Source organism: Capricornis sumatraensis, chromosome 23, assembly GCF_032405125.1.
Source record: "Capricornis sumatraensis isolate serow.1 chromosome 23, serow.2, whole genome shotgun sequence".
Classification (NCBI taxonomy): domain Eukaryota; kingdom Metazoa; phylum Chordata; class Mammalia; order Artiodactyla; family Bovidae; genus Capricornis; species Capricornis sumatraensis.
Genome location: NC_091091.1, coordinates 9,371,505 through 9,391,151, shown reverse-complemented (window position 1 = coordinate 9,391,151; position 19,647 = coordinate 9,371,505). Strand labels below are relative to the sequence as shown.

The 19,647-nt window shown below is 39.7% G+C and overlaps 1 protein-coding gene across 2 annotated transcripts in view; it reads right to left on the bottom strand.

Moving 5' to 3' along the window:
• Positions 1–19,647, bottom strand: part of A1CF (APOBEC1 complementation factor) — a 90,920-nt gene that overhangs the window by 27,611 nt on the left and 43,662 nt on the right. For both annotated transcript variants that reach the window (XM_068961193.1, XM_068961194.1), the window contains exons 3-5: positions 14,238–14,372; positions 11,888–12,018; positions 6,423–6,661 (exon numbers count right to left, since the gene is read on the bottom strand). In XM_068961193.1, coding sequence (XP_068817294.1) covers positions 6,423–6,661; positions 11,888–12,018; positions 14,238–14,372 — 505 coding nt within the window. The remainder of the gene's footprint in view (positions 1–6,422; positions 6,662–11,887; positions 12,019–14,237; positions 14,373–19,647) is intronic.

Sequence of the window (19,647 nt, the reverse complement as noted above, 5' to 3'; positions counted from 1 at the left end):
TCTTGAAAGGTATTTCAAATAAGAGCTAGTTAGAAGCAAGTTCCGGGCTTCCCTGGTGGCGCTAGTGGTAAAGAAACCCACCTGCAGGAGACATGGGATGTGGGTTCAGTCCCTGGGTCAAGAAGATATCCTGGAGGAGGAAATGGCAAGCCACTCCCATATTCTTGCCTGAAAAAAACCCCATGCACAGGGGAGCCTGGCAGGTTACAGTCCAGAAGGTCACAAAGAGTCGGACACAACTTAGCAACTGAGCACGCACGCACAGAAATGAGTTCTGAATGACAAGCGGCTTATCATAATGGTTGGGTATAAAGGGAACTCGAACATGACTTGCAGCGGAACAGGAAGAAGGCAGCAGATGTCATGTCTGGATCTTAGAACAGTTCTCTCAGGGTGAAGGTAGTCACTGAAGACGGCAAAAAGGGGAGAAAGGGAGAGAATGAGTTTAGGGCTCAGACATAGTCTGGCTTCAGGAAGCATTAGAAAGGTCACTAGAATCTTTGTGATCAAGGGCCACCAGAAAACTGTCCGAAAAAATGGTGCGTGTGAAAGCTGTGTAGGGCTCAGGTACATTCTCTGTCCCTTAGAGCTCTGCTCAACAGGATTCTCTCCTAGTTCTTTGCCAGAATATAGGAAAAGTTATTATGTTTCCAAATTAAAGAGCATCGGTAGAGTCTAGGATGGGAAACTGAACTCATCTTAAAAAGGTAGCTGTTATCTTACATAGATTTTTGTGTTTCTATAATTGTAACTAATTGAGTGTCTTTATGTTTCCCATATTCTGTCTCAAAGTGACTTCTCACAGTAACTCTGTGGGGAGGGGTATGACTTTCTCAGTTTTACAGAAAAGGAAATGGACTTTTGAGAGGATAGGTTGCCCAGATCCACTTTACTTCTCCACTGGTCCCTTTTGCTTTTTATTACTCAGTCTTGTACCCCTATACAGTGAAGATCCATGTTGAAGTGATACGAGGAGGGTGAGGGTCAACTCATTTTCTAAGTTTGATTGGAAATATGTTTATTTTTTATTAGTTTTGGAACAAGTTATATCCTGGAAGCAATAAAAAGTGTGAGAAAATAAAATCAGGAATCCTCAGTATTGGTAAGAGTTTAGTTGTTTAAGTATTGCATGTTTAAGGCAATTATTGTCAATCAAAATGTACCTTTTTATCCTTTAAAAAGCAGTCAATGAAAGCACCTGTGGCATTGACATTCTAAAACCCAAACAAAAGACAGACGCAGCCTGATGAGTCAGCCGATCCTGGGGAGGCTGTTTCCTACTCTTCCAGTCCTTCCTTGCATCCTACAGGACAGTTTTGTCCATCACTCTTTCCCCACTCCCTTCCAATCCCCTTCTATACCTCTCTCCCTTTTCATACCATTCCCTTCCTTTCCTATGCTTTACATAGACTTTGCTAAAGGTCTTACCCCAAGATCCCTAAGGTTCCTAAGTGACTCTGGTTTCTGTAGCTCAGTGGTTCTTAGTCTTGACCCCACAGTAGAAGAGCTTAAAAAAACATGGGTTCTACTGAATCTGCTGGACCGAGCTCCTTTCTACCTGCAGGGATAGACTCTTCAATTTTCAGAATTTTTTGAGTCAGCTGATGTCACCTTGGTAGCTTGAAATGAGCCACAGTGGGAGTGTTACACTAAGGAAATCCCAAAATGCTACAACCGAGGCGTTTGGTTTTCCCCTAGGAATTGCCTCATCTCTGATCCCGGGATCCTTCTTCCAAATTCTGATCTAAGTGGCCTAGTCTTCATGATTTTGAAAAGCATCTCAGTTAATTCATCCAAAATTGAGAACACTATTCTAGCTCATTGACTTTTGCCTACCAAGACTGAGACCACATTAAGTCATTCACAAGCCTGAAGATGTGGAAAAGGTTAAAATGGATAGAAGTGAGAGGGAATGCAGGAAACAGCGATTTCCATAAACATCGCTGTGAAAGTCAGTGTTGGAAAGTGATTTGCGAATGTGAGCTTTGAAGTCAGACAGGTTCCGTAATCAGATCAGTGATCTTGGCTAGGAAACAACCCTTCTAGCTTCACTTTCCTCATCTGTAAAATTGGGATAATAAAAATACCTACTCATTAGGGTTGTTGTGAAGACAAAGAAGATGATGCATGGAAGGGAGAATTTTCACTTTTAAATGATAATTCAATAATGTACTTTCCTCTTGCTACTTTTTGGTCAATTTTGGAGATGTATAGTTTATAAAGGATATGTGTTCTTTGAGTCTAAAGTAAATGGTGTCAAACTACAAATGATTTTTTTTAGAATCTCCCTTGTCCTTTAGAAGAAAACAATGTACATTGTAGATACTTAATAAATGTTTCTATCCTGAGTCATTCCCCAGGTTTTCCTATATCTCCCATGTGATTAAATGGCTGATATCATTAGACTTCTCTGGTGGCTCAGACGGTAAAGCATCTGTCTACAATGTGAGAGACCTGGGTTCGATCCCTGGGTTGGGAAGATTCCCTGGAGAAGGAAATGGCAACCCACTCCAGTACTCTTGCCTTGAAAATCCCATGGAGGGAGGAGCTTGGTGCAGGCTACTATCCATGGAGTCACAAAGAGTCGGGCACGACTGAGCAACTTCAGTTTCACTTTCATTAGTTGATGGATATAGCCGTGGATCACAGAATTTGGCGCCACAATAGAATTAACCTTGAAAACTTAAAAATATCAGTGCCTCAGTGCTACTCTCTGCTTCCAGAGAATCTCTGATTAGTGATTGATTTGGGTATTGCCATTGTTTAAAAACCTCCTCAAGGATTTCCCTAGTGACTCAGTGGTAAAGAATTCACCAACCAAAGCAAGGACACAGGTTTGGTCCCTGCTCCAGGAAGATCCCACATACCACAGAACTAACCCTGTGTGCCACAGCTACTGACTGACCCAGCACTCAAGAGCCTGTGTTTTGCAGCTACTGAAGTCTGCATGCCTGGAGCCCATGCTCTGCAACAGGAGAAACTACCACAATGAGAAGCCCAGGCATCGCAACTGGAGAGCAGATCCCGCTCGCTGCCACTGGAGAAGGCCCTCATGCAGCAGTGAAAACCCAGCACAGCCATAAATAACATACATAAATCTTAAAGCCTTGGGTGATTCAAATTTGTAGCCCACCATGGACAATCCTTGATTTAACTAACCAAATCTCAAGCCTGAGGTCTCAGGGGCAGTTGCATCCTGGCAACTTGTTATAAATGCAAATAATCAGACCCCACACCAAACCTGGGGTCACAAAGAGTCTGACACAACTTAGCAACTAAACAACAACAACAACAAACCACACCAGGCCTACTGAATCAGGAGCTCTGGGCGGGGGAGGAGGGGGGCCCTCCAGCACTGTCCTTTAGTAAGCCCTCCAAGTGGTTCTGGTGGAGACTAACATGGAAAAAGCACTCTTGGAACTCTTTTTCAGAGCGTCCTTAGAATGCTTTGATAAACTCTGTGCTGGATGCATCATCTTTCGCTCCATATATGCCTCAGCAAAGATGCACTGTCAGGAGAGAGTTGCTACTGTTGATAATGTAGGTGGGGGAGAGGGAGACTCAGTACATCACTTCAGACCACAGTTTTCTGTCTGTCTCAAGTCTGGATCAATTAAGAAGGAAAAGCTTCTTGTGGTCCTTGCTTATCAGGTTTCTGAAAGATCTCCTTATCCTTTCAAACCAGGCTCTCCAGAGGATTGCCCATTACTGAAATCCTGTTTTGTCATTTAACGGGTGAGGTCCAAATGGGTAATAGGTTTTACTCTCAGGCTTTTGTAGAAATGAAACAGTTTGCTCTGACTGGCTTATTTGCTGCATCTTGTTAGTCTGCTGCTGAGGCACTCTGACTTAAATCCAACCTGACTGAAACTCCAACAGCTGAGGCCAATTAAAGGGTCAGGCAAGGAGGGCAGCCTCAGATAATGAGGAAATGAGGAACACCTGGAGAGAGGGGCTGCCTCCATGTTGCTGCTTCCTGGCCAGAGACTCCTGGGGAAGAGTCAGGATCTTGGGTGGAAGCTGAACATAGTGCTCGAGAATTCTTGCAGCCTAGGTACTCAGCCCTGACCCGACTAGAAGGCTCAACTCAGGTAAAGACAGAGGCTTTTTGTGTGACTCAGTGTGCTGTTTTCTTTGAAGAAAGGAAGCTGGTGGGAAGTTTTAATTCCCCAGGAACTCTGGTTGACTTCTGAAAACCCTTTCTCCTATTTTGGATTCTCTTTCACTGCCATTCTCCCGCTACCCCTCCCAAATGATTGTATGTATCTGTACAGGTGATAAAGGAGGAAAATAATTAGTGTGGCCTGAAACGGTATAAGGCTGGTTTCTTCACAAAGTGATGGCTAAGCTGGGCCTTAGAATCAGTGAGTCAGGAGAGGGGAAAGCGTAACTCTTTCTAGTAGCAGATATAGCTTTGGGAATAAAGGATATGAAATGAGCAAGGCATTGTTTAGGACGTTGAGTTTGTCCTGAGAGAAAGGAGGGGTTTTTTATCGGAAAACAGAATGTACAACGTATGTTTGAAAAGATCTGGAACCGTGAGTGAAAGGCCTTGAATGACAGGCTCAGAGGTTTACGGTTTATCTCATAGGCAGCAACAAGACAGTTCAAATAATATTTTTTAATAATTTTTAGCTAATTTTTTCACTGAGTGAGTGACAACATTCAGCCTCTTAACAATGAGAGGCTGAATTTCTGCTCTGTAAAAGAACTTGTAGAAAGGATGATGAGATATTTTAGGAACACTACTCTGGTGGTGAAGTTCAGGATGGAGTCACTTGAAGGTGTGACCCATTGAAGAGAAAGCAGAGCTGAGAGAGTAATTAGAAGACCTTGATAAAAAAAAATCCAAGGTTGGGCATATATGTGTTAAGCCTACAATGATGGCCCAAGAACACGATGGAAATGAGGGCCTTTTCAATAGAATTGTTGGTGTTGAAGAGGACCAGTTAATTCTGGTCACTGAGAGGCTAGGTAAGAAGTGTGAGTTTTAGTGATTCTATGCCCCTATGAGTCAGGCACCTTGACCACTGGGTAGTGAATTTATGTTCACTTCTTTTCTTTTGACTATTCACTTTTTAATGGACGCATCCATGTTGAACCTATTCACCTCTCAGGACAAAACATTTTTACTGTTAAATTTTAAATTTTGATTTCATCTTCCCTCATCTTTGTAAAATTTCCCTTTCCTATATTTTCTAATACTAATGTTGTTCAGTCACCCAGCTGTGTCCAACTCTTTGCGACCCCATGGACTGCATGTACAAATTTTATGAATATTACTGTAGATATAAAAATATCCACCCCAATAGACTCAGCAATTTTGGGGGCTAGCTCATATGTTTCATTTTAAGCTGCCTTCATAGTATTAAAAAATATTCCTCAAGCTCAGAAGCCATATTTCAATTTTGAAAAATTTTAGAGGGCTAATCCTGTTAGTATTTTTTAAGAACGTGTATAGGGCAGCATACATCTAGGTATTGTTGCTGTTTTGCTTTATTTCAAATTAAGGTAGGTCTTCCACAGTGCTTAAGAGAAACATTGATTCCATTGTGTTCAATCAGTTATTCTTGAAATCCTTATCATTTTAATGTTAATTCATTTCAATACCTTTGTGTAAGTTTTGGCAAATATTTTAAAATAAGCACAAGACTTTCAATAATTTTTCCTAAGTTGATCTGACTGAGACAGTGTCTTGGTGGAACTTTCTAAACCTAGGAATTTATGGTTGTTGCCCAGACAGGACCTACCTTGTATTTATAGCATCTAACTAAGGTGTCCTTTTATGGAAAGCTATTATTTCTAATTTCTGAAAATACAAATTATTAGACACTTAGTTTAGTTCAGCTGCTCAGTTATGTCCAACTCTTTGCGACCGCATGGACTGCAGCACACCAGGCCTCCCTGTTCATCACCAACTCCAGCAGTTTACTCAAGCTCATGTCCATTGAGTTGGTGATGCTACTAGGGAGTTATAATAAAAGTATGCCACCTAATTGTCAATGGGATAATGTTTCACTTGCATATTTATTATTTCTTCATTATGATGAATAATGTACCTTATTTCTAATAAGTCTGATAATGAAAATGATACATAAAGATAACTGTTGGTTGATAAATTTAAGGAGATTCTTCAGTTTAAAGATTCAGTACGGGGTTGCTATAGCTCACGGTTCTAGATTTCTTCTGTGCAGGTGTATTGGATTTAAGGCACAGAGTAAATAGTTTTCTGAACCTAATCTGTGAAAACTCTAGGGAACAGAATTAACTGAGAATAGAAAGACAGAGAGTTTAAAATGTTGCATAATGAGAGATAAAGAGCAAAGAAACAGCCTGCAGGGTTTTGCTTCCTTTGCTAAGAAGCACAGCAGCCTGAAGCAGGCAGGAGGGAGTGACGCCTCCTCTTTGAGGATGGTCCTAACCTGGGAGAAGCTTCCTCCGGGCCATGGCAGCTGCCCGGTGATTCTCATACTCCACGAAGGCAAAGCCGCGGTTTTTGGTTTTATCTGCAGCACTTGGGTAGACGATGACATCCACGACTCCTTCGGTGACCTTTTTCATCTCTGATAAGATTTCTTCTCTCTTTTTGGTCTTTGGGATTCCCCCGACAAACAATCGGCAGTTGTCCACACTGGCACAAACCCCTAAGAGACGCCCATTTCTGCCAAAAGAGCAGGTGTTTTGATTGGTGAGAATGCTTGTGTGGTTAAGGTTTAAGACAGAAGTTGAGCATGTCTGGCCTTGAAACTTTTATGCTCTGTGGATGGGTGACGTTTGGCTACCTTTGGGGTTTAGATTGCTTTTGGAAGGGAACTGCTTTTAGGAAATTCTGCTTAAAAAAAATTTTTTTTTTAATTGGAGTACAATTGCTTTATAATATTGTGTTAGTTTCTGCTGTACAACAAATCAAATTAGGTATATGTATACACATATCCCCTCCCTCTTGCGCCTTCCGCCCACCCTTCCACGCCACCCCTCTAGGTCATCACAGAGCCTGGAGCTGAGCTCCCTGTTCTATATAGCAGCTTCCCATTGCTATCTTGAAAAAAAATTGAAGCTTAGTACCTGCTGTCTTTAGACTCATTGTTAATTCGCTAGCTATTGCCAATCCTTAACCCTCCCAAATATTAATATATCACCAATCCTGAGGCCTTTACACCTGGCCTAACCTACACATGTAACTTGCCTGGCTTCCCTGAAGGTATCTGACGTTGCAACCCCTGGTGCTCCCTTTCTTTTCCAACCAAATAGAAGCTATTCTGACATCTCTATTCAAGACAGGCCATATACAGAACTGATTTTCACTTATTATCTTATTTGATGACACAAGGAGAATGTGAGATGGGCAAAAGAGGTATTGTTTCCATTTTTCAGTTGAAGAACTTGAGACTCCAAGAAATGAAATGACTTGCTTACAATTTTGCAGGTTTTAAGATATAAAATTGGCCTTTGGGCTCAATTCAATCTCCGTTTCTCACACTGTACATGTTGCTTATTAGCAAGTTGATGGGTACGTTTGCCAAGATGAGATCGGTTCAACTTTTCCAGGAGCATTTGGCAAAATGCATTAAAAAAATCTTCACTGTGGGAAACCTTTGGCCATATAATGGCCCTCTGGGGTGAGTATCCTTAGAAATAGAGATGGGCACTAGAATTTTGTGTAGTTATTCACTGCTACTATTTAAAATCTCTCCCAAATTGGAAATGAGCAAAACATCCCATCATAGAGAGCTGGTTTAATGTCTCTCAGCTGAGATGACACTGATTCTAGGGCTGGCTATGTCCTCATTGTATCCTGTGATGTGTTTGCCCTCCCTAGTTCTCACCCACTCAGTGCCAGCAGCCACCCATTAGGTCATCCAGGAAAGCCTCCTCACCATCTCATGTCCCTCAGGGGAGACAATACTGCTCCTGGCTGAGATGCACTGGTGAATAAAAGATGAGCATTCGTAACATAAAATGCTCTGCAGTCAATAGACACAGTAATAGAGGAGAGGATTTGATAGTCGAAAACACCAGTTCAGTCTGTGCTGTTGGCTTAAAAAAAAAAGACTATAAAATGAGTATATGAGAAAGCCACTTTGATTAAAACTGTATAGAAAGTCTAGAAAGACTATAAAAATTCAACATAGGGCAATGAAGAATGGTTGGAACTTTTATTACTTTTTTTTTTTTTTGGCTGTTTTTGTGTGTTGTGTATTAGGCTATGTGACTTTTGTAATAACACAAAGTTATTAAAAATGGGTACATTTCCCTTAATAGAAACGACTCGTTCATTAGGAATAAAAAGTGCTTAAGGGGGAGATTGCTCTTAATTCTTGCTTCTAGTGGTTCTCAGTTGTGTGGCAGATGTTTGACCAGGGTCTATGCTTTGCTGAAGAATCAATAACTGCATATCAGACCTGTGACAGGTCTGTCTCTATTTGGTGAACATTGTCCTAGGAATGTGGTTTTTCTGGAGGGGTGAAAGGGTTGATAAAATGAACTTTCAGTTGTTTTTTTTTTTTTAAACAACTTAAACCTTTTGCTTCAAGATATTATTTATTTAGAAAATATATTATTGATCATTAAGGGGCTGGTCTTATCAGTTACCAGTAGGGGGAGCCTGGAGTCTCCATATCCTGTTTTCAGAGCTGTGTCGTTTCTCAGGCAAACCACTCCAGTACTCTTCCCTGGAAAATCCCATGAACAGAGGAGCCTGCTGGGCTGCAGTCCATGGGGTCACAAAGAGTCCAGCATGACTGAGCGACTAACACTTTCACTTTTCCAAGAATTGGAGATGAAAAACTATGTCTCAAAAGCTGAGGGCATGACTTTAATGTCGCCAGAAGCCAGGCATTTAGAAGATACTCAGTGGATATTTGATGAGGAGGAGCATGACATGACAATTGTGAGCCTTTTCCAGATAAGAACTTTATCTATCTCCTGAGAGATAGTGGCCTTTATCCTACTCATTAAAGTCACTCTGTGCCTTCACCTTGCTTCTGGCCTCCAACCTGAACTTCGGAATTTTGGCCACCACTTTTCTCTTTCCAAATACTTTGTCATATTTCTCCTCTTCCTTCTCACCCTCCTCCTGTCATCACCATAACCATCAGCAGACATTTATAGAGCAGCTGACATGTCAGGCGCTGACTTTTCCATGCATTATCTCTTTTTTATTTATTATGCCCCCCATGAGGTACAGGTACTTTTATTTCTATTTTAAAGATGAAGACATTGAAATTCACAGAGGAGAGTGTTATTTTTCAGTGGATTGTGTTTTTTGTTCATACCCTATCTATTTTCAAAAAGTATTGATAGGCTCTAGTGTGTAACAGCGGAGAAGGCAATGGCACCCCCCTCCACCACTCTTGCCTGGAAAATCCCATGGACGGAGGAGCCTGGTGGGCTGCAGTCCACGGGGTCGCTAGGAGTCAGACACGACTGAGCGACTTCACTTTCACTTTTCACTTTCATGCATTGGAGGAGGAAACGGCAACCCACTCCAGTGTTCTTGCCTGGAGAATCCCAGGGACGGGGGAGCCTGATGGGCTGCTGTCTGTGCAGTCGCACAGAGTTGGACACGACTGAAGCGATTTAGCAGCAGCAGCAGCAGCAGTGTGTAACAGTATGCTAAGAAGATCCAGCAAACCCCATTGATTCCCTATACAGCCAATTCTATATCCATCTCAATTTAAAAGCTCTTTTGGCAATAATCCTTACTGTCAAGATATCCAGATACCATGAGAGATCAAGGAATGGAGAATCCTCTAATTCCTGAGAACATATAACTGATATTAAAAGCTATACTAGGATACAGCTTTTTATAGCCCTTTCTGAAACAATTTGGTAGGTGTTATTTCGTGTGATGGATGCCCAGAATAACTCAGTGTGATCATATGGTAGTGTAACAATGATGCTGAAAGAGGTCAAAGGATTTGCTCCGAAGAATCTGGACTAGACCTCAGATCTCCTGATTCTCATCCCCCCAAATTCTGCACATAGCAGAACTCTTTTGGATGCATGGAGCCATATGTTGGGGGAGCCTCCTTTATGTTTTTTCTAAGACTCTGTTCTAGAATCCAGTCTTGAGACTGAATGGCTAGACTACTGGCGGTTGCCAAGTCCAGTCAATGTCCTTGTGGCTAAGGGGTTTAAGGAAAATGATCCAGTAGTTGACTGACTTACAGAATTACAGGGATAATGTGGAACTTATTTGGGGCCTAGAAGAAGTGAGAGAAAAATAATGGTAGGAAATCTACTGTCTTTGTACTCATCAAATTTCGGCTTCCATCACTTTTAAGGTGTGATTCTGTTACAGGAAGGAATGTCTTCCTTCCTTCCTGTGAAAAACAGCAGCTCAGAATTAATGTTGCTAATATGTGACTTCTATCATTTATTGGCCTGTTCTGAATACTGGGCTAAACATTGGAAAATCTGGATAACTTCCCCATAATAAATCTATGAAATAGTATGATTATTATTCCCACTTTGTAGATGAGGAAATTGAGGCTCAGAGAGGTCAAGTCACCTTTTGACACTCAGCTGAAACCTGTCTGACCCCAGGCTATTCCTTTTTCACTTAGTACACTAATCTTTGCTCTGGGTGACCCTGAGCTTCCTTAAGAAAGGATTTATGGCAGTTCCCTCTAGTTTACGTTTTGGAACTCAAACATTTTCATGAAGTTTAGTCCTATTGCCAATTTATTGATTGTATAGGGTCAGGTGTGTCCTGGGACCTTCTGCTTATTTCATGGCTTCAAATATTACCTTTATTTGGCTGACCCCCAGGTTTGTACTCCAATCGTGACCATTCTCCTGACTCCGGTATCACACAGTCATCTCCTCATATCTCCCCTGGGACATGTAATGTTCATCTCAGGTGTTGCCTGTCCCCAACATAGCACTTCATGTCTTCCTGCTATTCTCCCAGACTGTTCCATCTCAATGACACTATCACATCCACAGAGACTTGAACCAAAATCCAATTTTCTTCTAAATCCAGTACTTAGCCAGTCTTGTCTATTCAACCTCCAAACTATCCCCCACATCTGACTTTTTACCACCTACACCACTAACCAACCCCTTTGTCTAAACACCACCATTTCCTGCCTAGTTCTAGACACAGTGGCAGCCTTGGAACTGATTTTCCCTCCTTTAATCCTTACCCTGGCACTTAATAGCTGGAGGAATATTTTTTAAAAGTATGACTCTAGTTGAACTCTTCTGTGATTTCCCCTTTTATTAGACTAAAATCCAGATTCTTAAAGATGAAACATGACTCTCCAACTAACTGTATTGTCCTCAACCCTCCTCTCCTTACTCGGTTCCGAACACTGGCTTTTTTTCTGTTCTCTAAAACATCACGCTTACTGTCATTTTGAGACCTTTTTCACTTGTTGTTCTTTCTTTCTCTGCAAAGATCTTCCTCTAGGTCTGACTATCGTGGTGGATTCTTTTCATTCAAGTCTCAGATTAAATTTTGCTTCCCAGAAGAGTATTTTCTTAAATACATCAAGTTAGAACAGCAACCTCTTCACACAGCTTTATCCCATTTCCTGGTTTTATTTTTTCAAACTCTTTTGAATACAACCAATTGCTTACTATGACTGGAGGAAAGTGTTCCTTGATACTTCTAATGGTTTGAACAGTGGCCAGCATGTATTTATGAAATAGATAAATGAATGAATTTTGTTCCTTTGAATAGTTTACAGAACTTAGTCTGGCACCTTACATAGTGTTGACTAAAAAAATGTTTCATTAAATTGATTTCCAAGGGAAATAGCTAACATATTTTTCCCTGATTTTGGCTATCTTTTGCATATACTAAAATATAGATAGACTTGATAGAAGAATAGATAAAGGTACATTGATTCACTTTTAATCTAGAAGAGATAGATCTTACCTGATTTCATAATTATTAAGTTGCTTGATTGCATTCTTGGCTTCCTGTTTATTTGAGAATGTTACAAATGCGTAGCCTCTATTGTTGCCATTAAAATCCATCATCATTCTCATTTCATAAATTTTACCAATCTACAAGTAATGAAAAGAGAGACTTCATATTTAAACACACATACACAACCCACTCCAGTATTCTTGCCTGGAGAATCCCATAGACAGAGGAGCCTGGCAGGCTACCGTCCATGGGGTCACAACAGGGTCAGACACAGCCTAGCAACTGAACAACCGCATATGGGTACAACAAGAGCTGGACACGACTTAGTGCACTGTCTCTCACACAGACACACACTGGTTTGTGAAGTCTGCCTCTACGACGTTTGGTGTTTGCGTCTCACGTGAATGGTTCACATGTTTTCATGCTGGGTTCAAATTTGTCTGCTGACTCATTGGCAAAGTCAAGATAATAAAGAAAACGTGTGCAAGTGGCATTTCAGCCTGAGTTGCCAGAATATAGATATATTTTTGACAGAGCAAGCGACCTTTCATCACACAATTATCTGGGGATTTATACACCATTTTAGGGACCAGAAAACACATTTGTCATCAGAAGTACAATTTTTCGATAGATTTGTCCTTATTCTCTACATTGACCTCTGAGGTCTCCATAGTTTTATCTTTACTTGGTTATACTCTACCCTTAGTGTTTAAAAACCAAAACTAGGAACACTCCGGAGAAGGCAATGGCACCCCACTCCAGTGCTCTTGCCTGGAAAATCCCATGGGCGGAGGAGCCTGTTGGGCTGCAGCCCATTGGGTCGTAAGAGTCGGACATGACTGAGTGACTTTACTTTCACCTTTCACTTTCATGTACTGGAGAAGGAAATGGCAACCCACTCCAGTGTTTTTGCCTGGAGAATCCCAGGGACGGGGGAGCCTGGTGGGCTGCCATCTATGGGGTCGCACAGAGTTGGACATGACTGAAGCGACTTAGCAGCAGCAGCAGGAACACTCGTGTGGAACACTGCAAAACTGCCTTATTTGCTGTCTTTCGCCCACCATGATACAAAGGTGAACAGAGCAGGTGCATTTCAGAGGATGGTCTGGGAAGCCCTGTTTTCTCCATCTGTAGGCGGAAGGCAAATGCTAGTGTTAGTGCAACTGGTCTGGGGCCAGACCTCCATGGCCACAGGGCACTCCCTCTGTCCCTCAGTGCAGCTCCTGCGTCGCCTCTATCCTACTCTCTCCTGCTTCCCCAACTATTCTTCATAATCCAGACACGGCCATTCATTATTGCTGGCTGCTGTAAGAAGGATGGCCGACACAGATGTGAGGGACACGTGTGAGAAGAGGCATTATTCAGCAAATGTTATTATTGCAATGGTGGCTTGCCCTCAGCTCAGCCCCACCCCATGCCACCCCAGGTATTCGGTGATGGACACCTGTTTCTCCTGGGCTCATTAGAAAAAAATCCAAGCATGTTTCATCTCTGCATTTCAGGTGGCTTTGGCACTAATTTTCACGTTCAGTATATAAGATTCTTACCGGATGAAGTCCTCATAATTTGTTCTTGTGCCAATTAATGTTGTTTGTATAAAATTAAAAGTAGTTCTGAAACAGGCTGAATTGCACACATACAAACACACACATAGCTGATTTTGGCATTAGGAAAAGAAATAGCTAAACTCTCATTTTCACTAAATTTTCTAGGAATGTGATTGTTTGAAACACCTACTTGGTAAATTATCAAGAATGTCAATTTTGCATTTTCGATTTAGCTTTGGGTTCAGTAGCAAAATGTAATTTAGAGTTAAAACTGAGGAAATTTATTCCTCAATTATGTAATAACTTTGAAAAACCATGTTATTAATCTTGCTCATCACATTCAAATTTTTAGAAATTTTTTCTTTCTGGATCAATATATACAGGTGCCTAGTTGAGCAGTGACAAATATAGACTTTTTTTTTTTAATGTGACAGTCTCACACTTTATAAAACCATAGTAACATTTCATGTTGAAGCAATATCTTATTTTAGACAGGTTGTTGCAGTGTTATTCTAGACTGACAGAGATGTTGAGTTTGCAGTAAGATGGCTTTGCCAGTGGAGATGGGGGATTGAAATACAGATTTAAAAGTCATCAGCAATGGTAGTTTCAGCTGTGAGTAATAGAGCAGAGAGAATTCAAGGCATTGATTATTAGAGGCAAATCACTAATAGCTAGGAAGGTTTTAACTTTGTCCATGATTGAGGAGTGGCAATTGGAAGAGAAACTGTCACTGACCAAGAAAAATGAGGGTGAAGAGAATATATCTTTTTCCTTAAAAGATTTTAAAAAATCATCTTCAGACTCACTTTTTCACATAGTGGGATAAGCTCATCTTCAAAAAGGTCTCGGGGGAGTTTTCCAATAAAAATTTCACAGCCCCTTTCTGGGGGTGCAGCATCCCAACCAGGCGGGGGACCACCGTATTTTCTTTGTCCATTTTCCTGCGAATTCCATGTGGAGTATAGGAGGGAGAAAAAAGCAATACAATCTTTAGTTTGAGTTCCTTGAGCATTTTCAAAATCATTTCTTAATAAGGAAGATGCTTATTGACAAGTAATAGTAGTAGACTGGTCAGATAAAAATTGAAGTCTCTTCAATGTGGATTTTAACACCATGTTCTTTGGTTCAGGGACTTGCTTCAGATAAGCACAGTGAAAACTTATAAAGTGCTGGACAAATATAAGGGGTCATTATTATTTTTTGATTGCCATTCAAACTTACCAGTGCCTGATCATCAAAAAATCTGAGCCTAATTTGAATCTGGGGTTCTGATTTAATGTTGAAGTCTATGAGGGTTCTGGACCTGGACTATTTGGCTCTGGGATCCACTAGCTGTGGGACTTTGGACAACTGTCTTGACTTCTCAGATCCTGAGTGTTTTTCATCTACAAAGTGGAGACATAATCAGCTTTTGATTAAAGGAGATAATGCATCAGACGTGCATGGCACAGGTCTTGGCATGTGATATATATTCAATAGTTACTAATCCTCTTCTTGCCTGCCTAGATTGAGGTGGTTTCATAAGCAAGGCAATGTGAACCCCTACTTAGAAACATCATGAAGGTTAGCATTGGAACTGGCTAATTTGGGGGGTCTGTCTTTGAAGTTGACAAGACTGGTGAGAGGTGTTCACTGATGTAGGATCTTTGTGGGGAACCAATGCTGTTCTTAGCCCAGATATAATTAGCTTCTATTTTTTCCTTTGTCATAAAAAGACCTTTGGTAAATTCAGTGTCTTTTGTTTTTAATTGGAATATAATCGCTTTACAAAGTTGTGTTAGTTTCTGCTATCCAACAGTGTGAATCAGCTGCATAATGTCCTTTTCAGGGAGGAGTAACACAGGGTTTTCTGCCAGCGCTGTCTTTATTTTTCTGAAAGCTAATGACCTAAAAATAACTTCAGGGGCCCCAAAGTGAAAGATAGGCCTAATCCACCACTACTGAGCTGACAGTTCATTTGCTAGAGAGGGATAAATTTCCTTTTCACTTAGGCATAGCCAGAGCTCTTTGTTATTATACTTTATTGTGAGTTTTGGAAAAAGGAAAATGTAAGGAACCAAACGTCCATATTCAGTACTAACTTCTACCATGATTACTTAAAAATTTTTCATACCATAAAATGATGCATGATGTTGGAAAAAACATGGTAATGTATAAAGTAAAACAGAAAAATTTCCCAATGTGTCACCCTATCTGCTTGTAGAAGCAGTTGTCGTTAAGTTTGTCTGCCTTTCCAAATACTTTCCTTTGTATATTTCTAAAAGACACATTTTAGTTATTTAAGGACATTGTTTTACGTGGTAGTTGTTTGTTAAAAATCAGAGTAAAGCAGTTTCTAGTTTCACTGTTAAATCTTTGAGAATACTAACTTGAGACTTTCTCAATTATTTTATAATTGATAATACAAAAGCTTTTTGGATTACGGTATTTAGTGTCTTTAATTGTAATCATGTTTAAAATTCCTAATAATTTAATCATGTTGTTTTAAATTAAAAAGATGTCATATGGGTGTTCTACCTTGCCTTGATTACTTTTTGCTTCAAACAAGTAGGTGTTTCTCATTTTACTGAACATGGAAATATTTGCCTCAAGAGTTCTTATATTTTTTTTCCTTCCCCTGTATTCTTTTAGGATTATTCATTAAAAAAGCTTTCACTGAGAAATCTGAGAAATGAAATGTATTATACTTATAGGAAAAAATTTAAGAATTCAATGAGCTATGTCTCAACCAAGAATTTCCTAAAAAATGAATTTGATTTTTTTGGAGACATATTTAAGATTTTATTTACTTAACAAATATCTATATAGTGCTTACTACATACCAGTCTCTCTTCTAATTCTCAAACAGTATTATAGGTTATGGACTATGACTATCCTGATTTTACAGAAGACACTGAAGCCCACAAAAGATTAAATAATTTGCCAAGATCCTGTGGTTGGGAAGTGGGGAAGTCAGAATTTAAAGCCAGGCAGTCTGGTGTCAGAGTCTATCAGCTTAATTTCTACTATATTTTGCTTTGTTATATGAAAACCTAGTCACTTATAACAGATTCATACATTCAGTTACTTATTTATGAAAAAAATTGTCATGCCATTAAATTGCAGACTCTGTTGCTTTTAAAATCATTCCAACTTCCAATCATTTTACTACACAAATTTTGGAAAGAACATATCTCACACCTACTTTCTACAGAGAGAAATATTTCTATTGCCCACTCTATAGCCCACCTCTTAGGACTGACTTTTACCATTGAATTGATGTAGATCCCTCTGAGGCCATTTTTATTTATCTTAAGTATCTGGAGATATACTTCCCAGTGGATTATTGGAATAAATTTAGTATAAACTTGGCAATGTTTTTATCTTCAACCTAAGGGAAACAAAGTTTCATTGCATAATAGTGAAGTGGCTATTCCAGAATTTCTCATTTGACAAGTTTTGATAGCTTGAAAATAAATAGGCAACCAGCAGATTGACCTTTAGAATTTCCTCCTCAAGTTTCTTGCTATTGCTAAAAATGTCACCAAACTGTTTTGTGCTTATCATGTATTTAGAACTCATGTGATTATGAGCCAAAATGATTGACTAGGAGAGATTATTAATTCTTTTGTTTCTGTAACACCAAGAGTATTTTGGGGAATCACCAGGAATCTGACTGGTGCAGAGATGCCATAAAATTCAGACACTTGGGGAGATTTGTCCTATGAACAACCCACTGGGCTCAGAATGCACCAGTTAGTGGAGGTCCAGGCCAGTTTAAGGCAGGCTCTGGGCATTAGTCATGGGGTTAGAATAGCTGTCCATTACTTGGACAGTTGGAAGCTGAATTGCTGGTATTTTAGGCACCATGTTTATAGTTGAGGAGTTTAAAATAGATAAAGCACAGTTAGAGCTGCTCCTCCCTCTCCTGGCTGATGTCCTTCTCAAGGGGTGCATTCTTCCAGCAGCATACACGTATAAATAGTTAAAGATAAAAAATACAGGTTTTTGTTTTCTCTGAGAGAATGTTCATTAAACTCTGGGATCTTTTATTTTTCCATTCAAAGATGTGAATGTCACATATAAATAGGTGAAAATCTTCAACTATATAAATTTCAATATTAAAGAGCTAATTCTAACTATAAATCCAGTGGTTTTAATTTAGATACTGAATACTGAGCTTACCCATAACTCAGTTATATGTTAAGAGTATTTGGTAGTCCCTTCTGCCACAGATATTTTAAGCCCTTTCATGAAGGAACCGCAGAGTCTTTAAGAAATTTTATATACCGTCTTCTTCACCTTGGTTAAAACCACCCAACCTTTAATACATGATTCTGAGCAATAAATCTTAGCTTGAAGGACAAGCAGATTGAGTTAATTTGGGCCACCTGGCATCTGATCTTTGACTACATCTGAGAAATCTGGGCAAAACTACCTTTTTCCTGTAAGAGTTAAAAATGCCCAGATATTTGCTTTTCTAATGTCCCTTGTAGCTGGGATAGTTCTGGTTATAATAAAGTTAAGTTGGGTTCTGGTGCACAAACTGTGATGGTGCTAACATTAGCACTGACAGTGGATATGTCTTATTACCATTCCAGATTTGTGCGTGGTTCTGGGTTTCATTTCTAAGAGTTTACCCTTTTTGAAATTATTTTGTTTTAATATTATTATTTATTTTTTAAATTGAAACAGTTGATTTCTGATGTTGTGTTATTAATAGTTTCAGGTGTATAGCAAAGTGATTCTATTAGATGTGTATATATATTTATATGTATATTTTTGTAAAAGCTTACATCTTTTTTACTCTTGAACCTAGTTCTTTACATCCAAAATTTCTAGAAACCAGTAAACTTTTAACAAACTGCTTTTCTGCTTAATCATCCAGGGTTTACCTCTAATATTTACCCGTAATAGTAACAGCAACTGAAAAAACAACAGCTAACCCTGAGTCAGGATCTGTGCAAAAGCTTTCCATGCATTAATTAATTTAACCTTCTCAACAAACATATGAAGATATTATTATTACTTTCATTTTGTGGGTAAGAAATTCAAGGCACAGAATGTGTCCAAAGACATACAAACGGTAAGTGACAAAGACAAAATTTGAGTCCTGAGTCCATACTTGTAGTTTTAGCATTATTTTTCTTTCTTTTTTTTTTTTTTGGTTTCTTAAAATATAAATTTATTTATTTTAATTGGAGGCTAATTACTTTACAGTATTGTATTGGTTTTGCCATACCTCAACATGAATCCACCATAGGTATACGAGTATTTTTCTTTTTTAAAAATATTAACCTAATATGTTCATTTTACAGAGGAGGAAGCTGAATCCAGAGATATTATGTGACTTCCATAAGGTTGCATTGGTTTAATTTATTGCAGCAAATAGAGACTAAAAGTTCTCTGGTTCTCAATCTGGTGGACTTGGCATATGGACTGTTCAAAGTTCGTGATGACCTTTCTTCTCAGGCTTAGCAGTCTCACAGTTTTGCGTGTTGTGTGCCACACTCACTTTCTTATTCAGCCTCATCAAACATGGATAGCAGATGGCTGGTTGTCTTGCAAAATGAACCCATTCATAAACTAGAAGGACGTTAATTAATGAACCCTCATTCAGTCTATTTTCCTGAGTAGTAATTTCAACTCCTTTAACTGGTTCTTCGGAAATTTTATATTCCAAATCTGTCACCATCTTTGTGGTTCCTTCGCTTTGGTCCTTTGTTTTTTCTTGCCAAGAGGGAAGAAACTGTGGATGTTTCCTTACTAAACTGCTTTCAGATGTTCTCCAACACATTTTCCAATTGACCATGTTTGTATCTATTTCTATTTCCGTTCTCTTAAGTGCTGGACAATCTCCCCGAGTTTGGTGGCGTTTCTAGCCTTCACAAGCATGCCAGTCACCAGTGTCATACCAAGAACCACGGTTCTCTGGCTAAACTCCTGCGGTCTGTCCTCATGGTTGACACCTACACACGGAGAACAGCTGTAGGGGCTGTGTCTCTGGGAGTTCATACATTACTGCTGTGTTTTCCTAGTTGCTGATTTGTGAAATTGAATAAAGGTCTTTATCGTTATTACCTTCCACCTATAAAACACCTATACCTCAACATGTGACAGGGTTCAAGGCAAATCTTCGGGGCCTTAAATAAGAGGTACCAAAAGAATCTCCTTAGTTGTGATTTTCCCTTTGATCTGCTAATGCTATCATTGTTGTGGGGGACAACAGACAGTGCT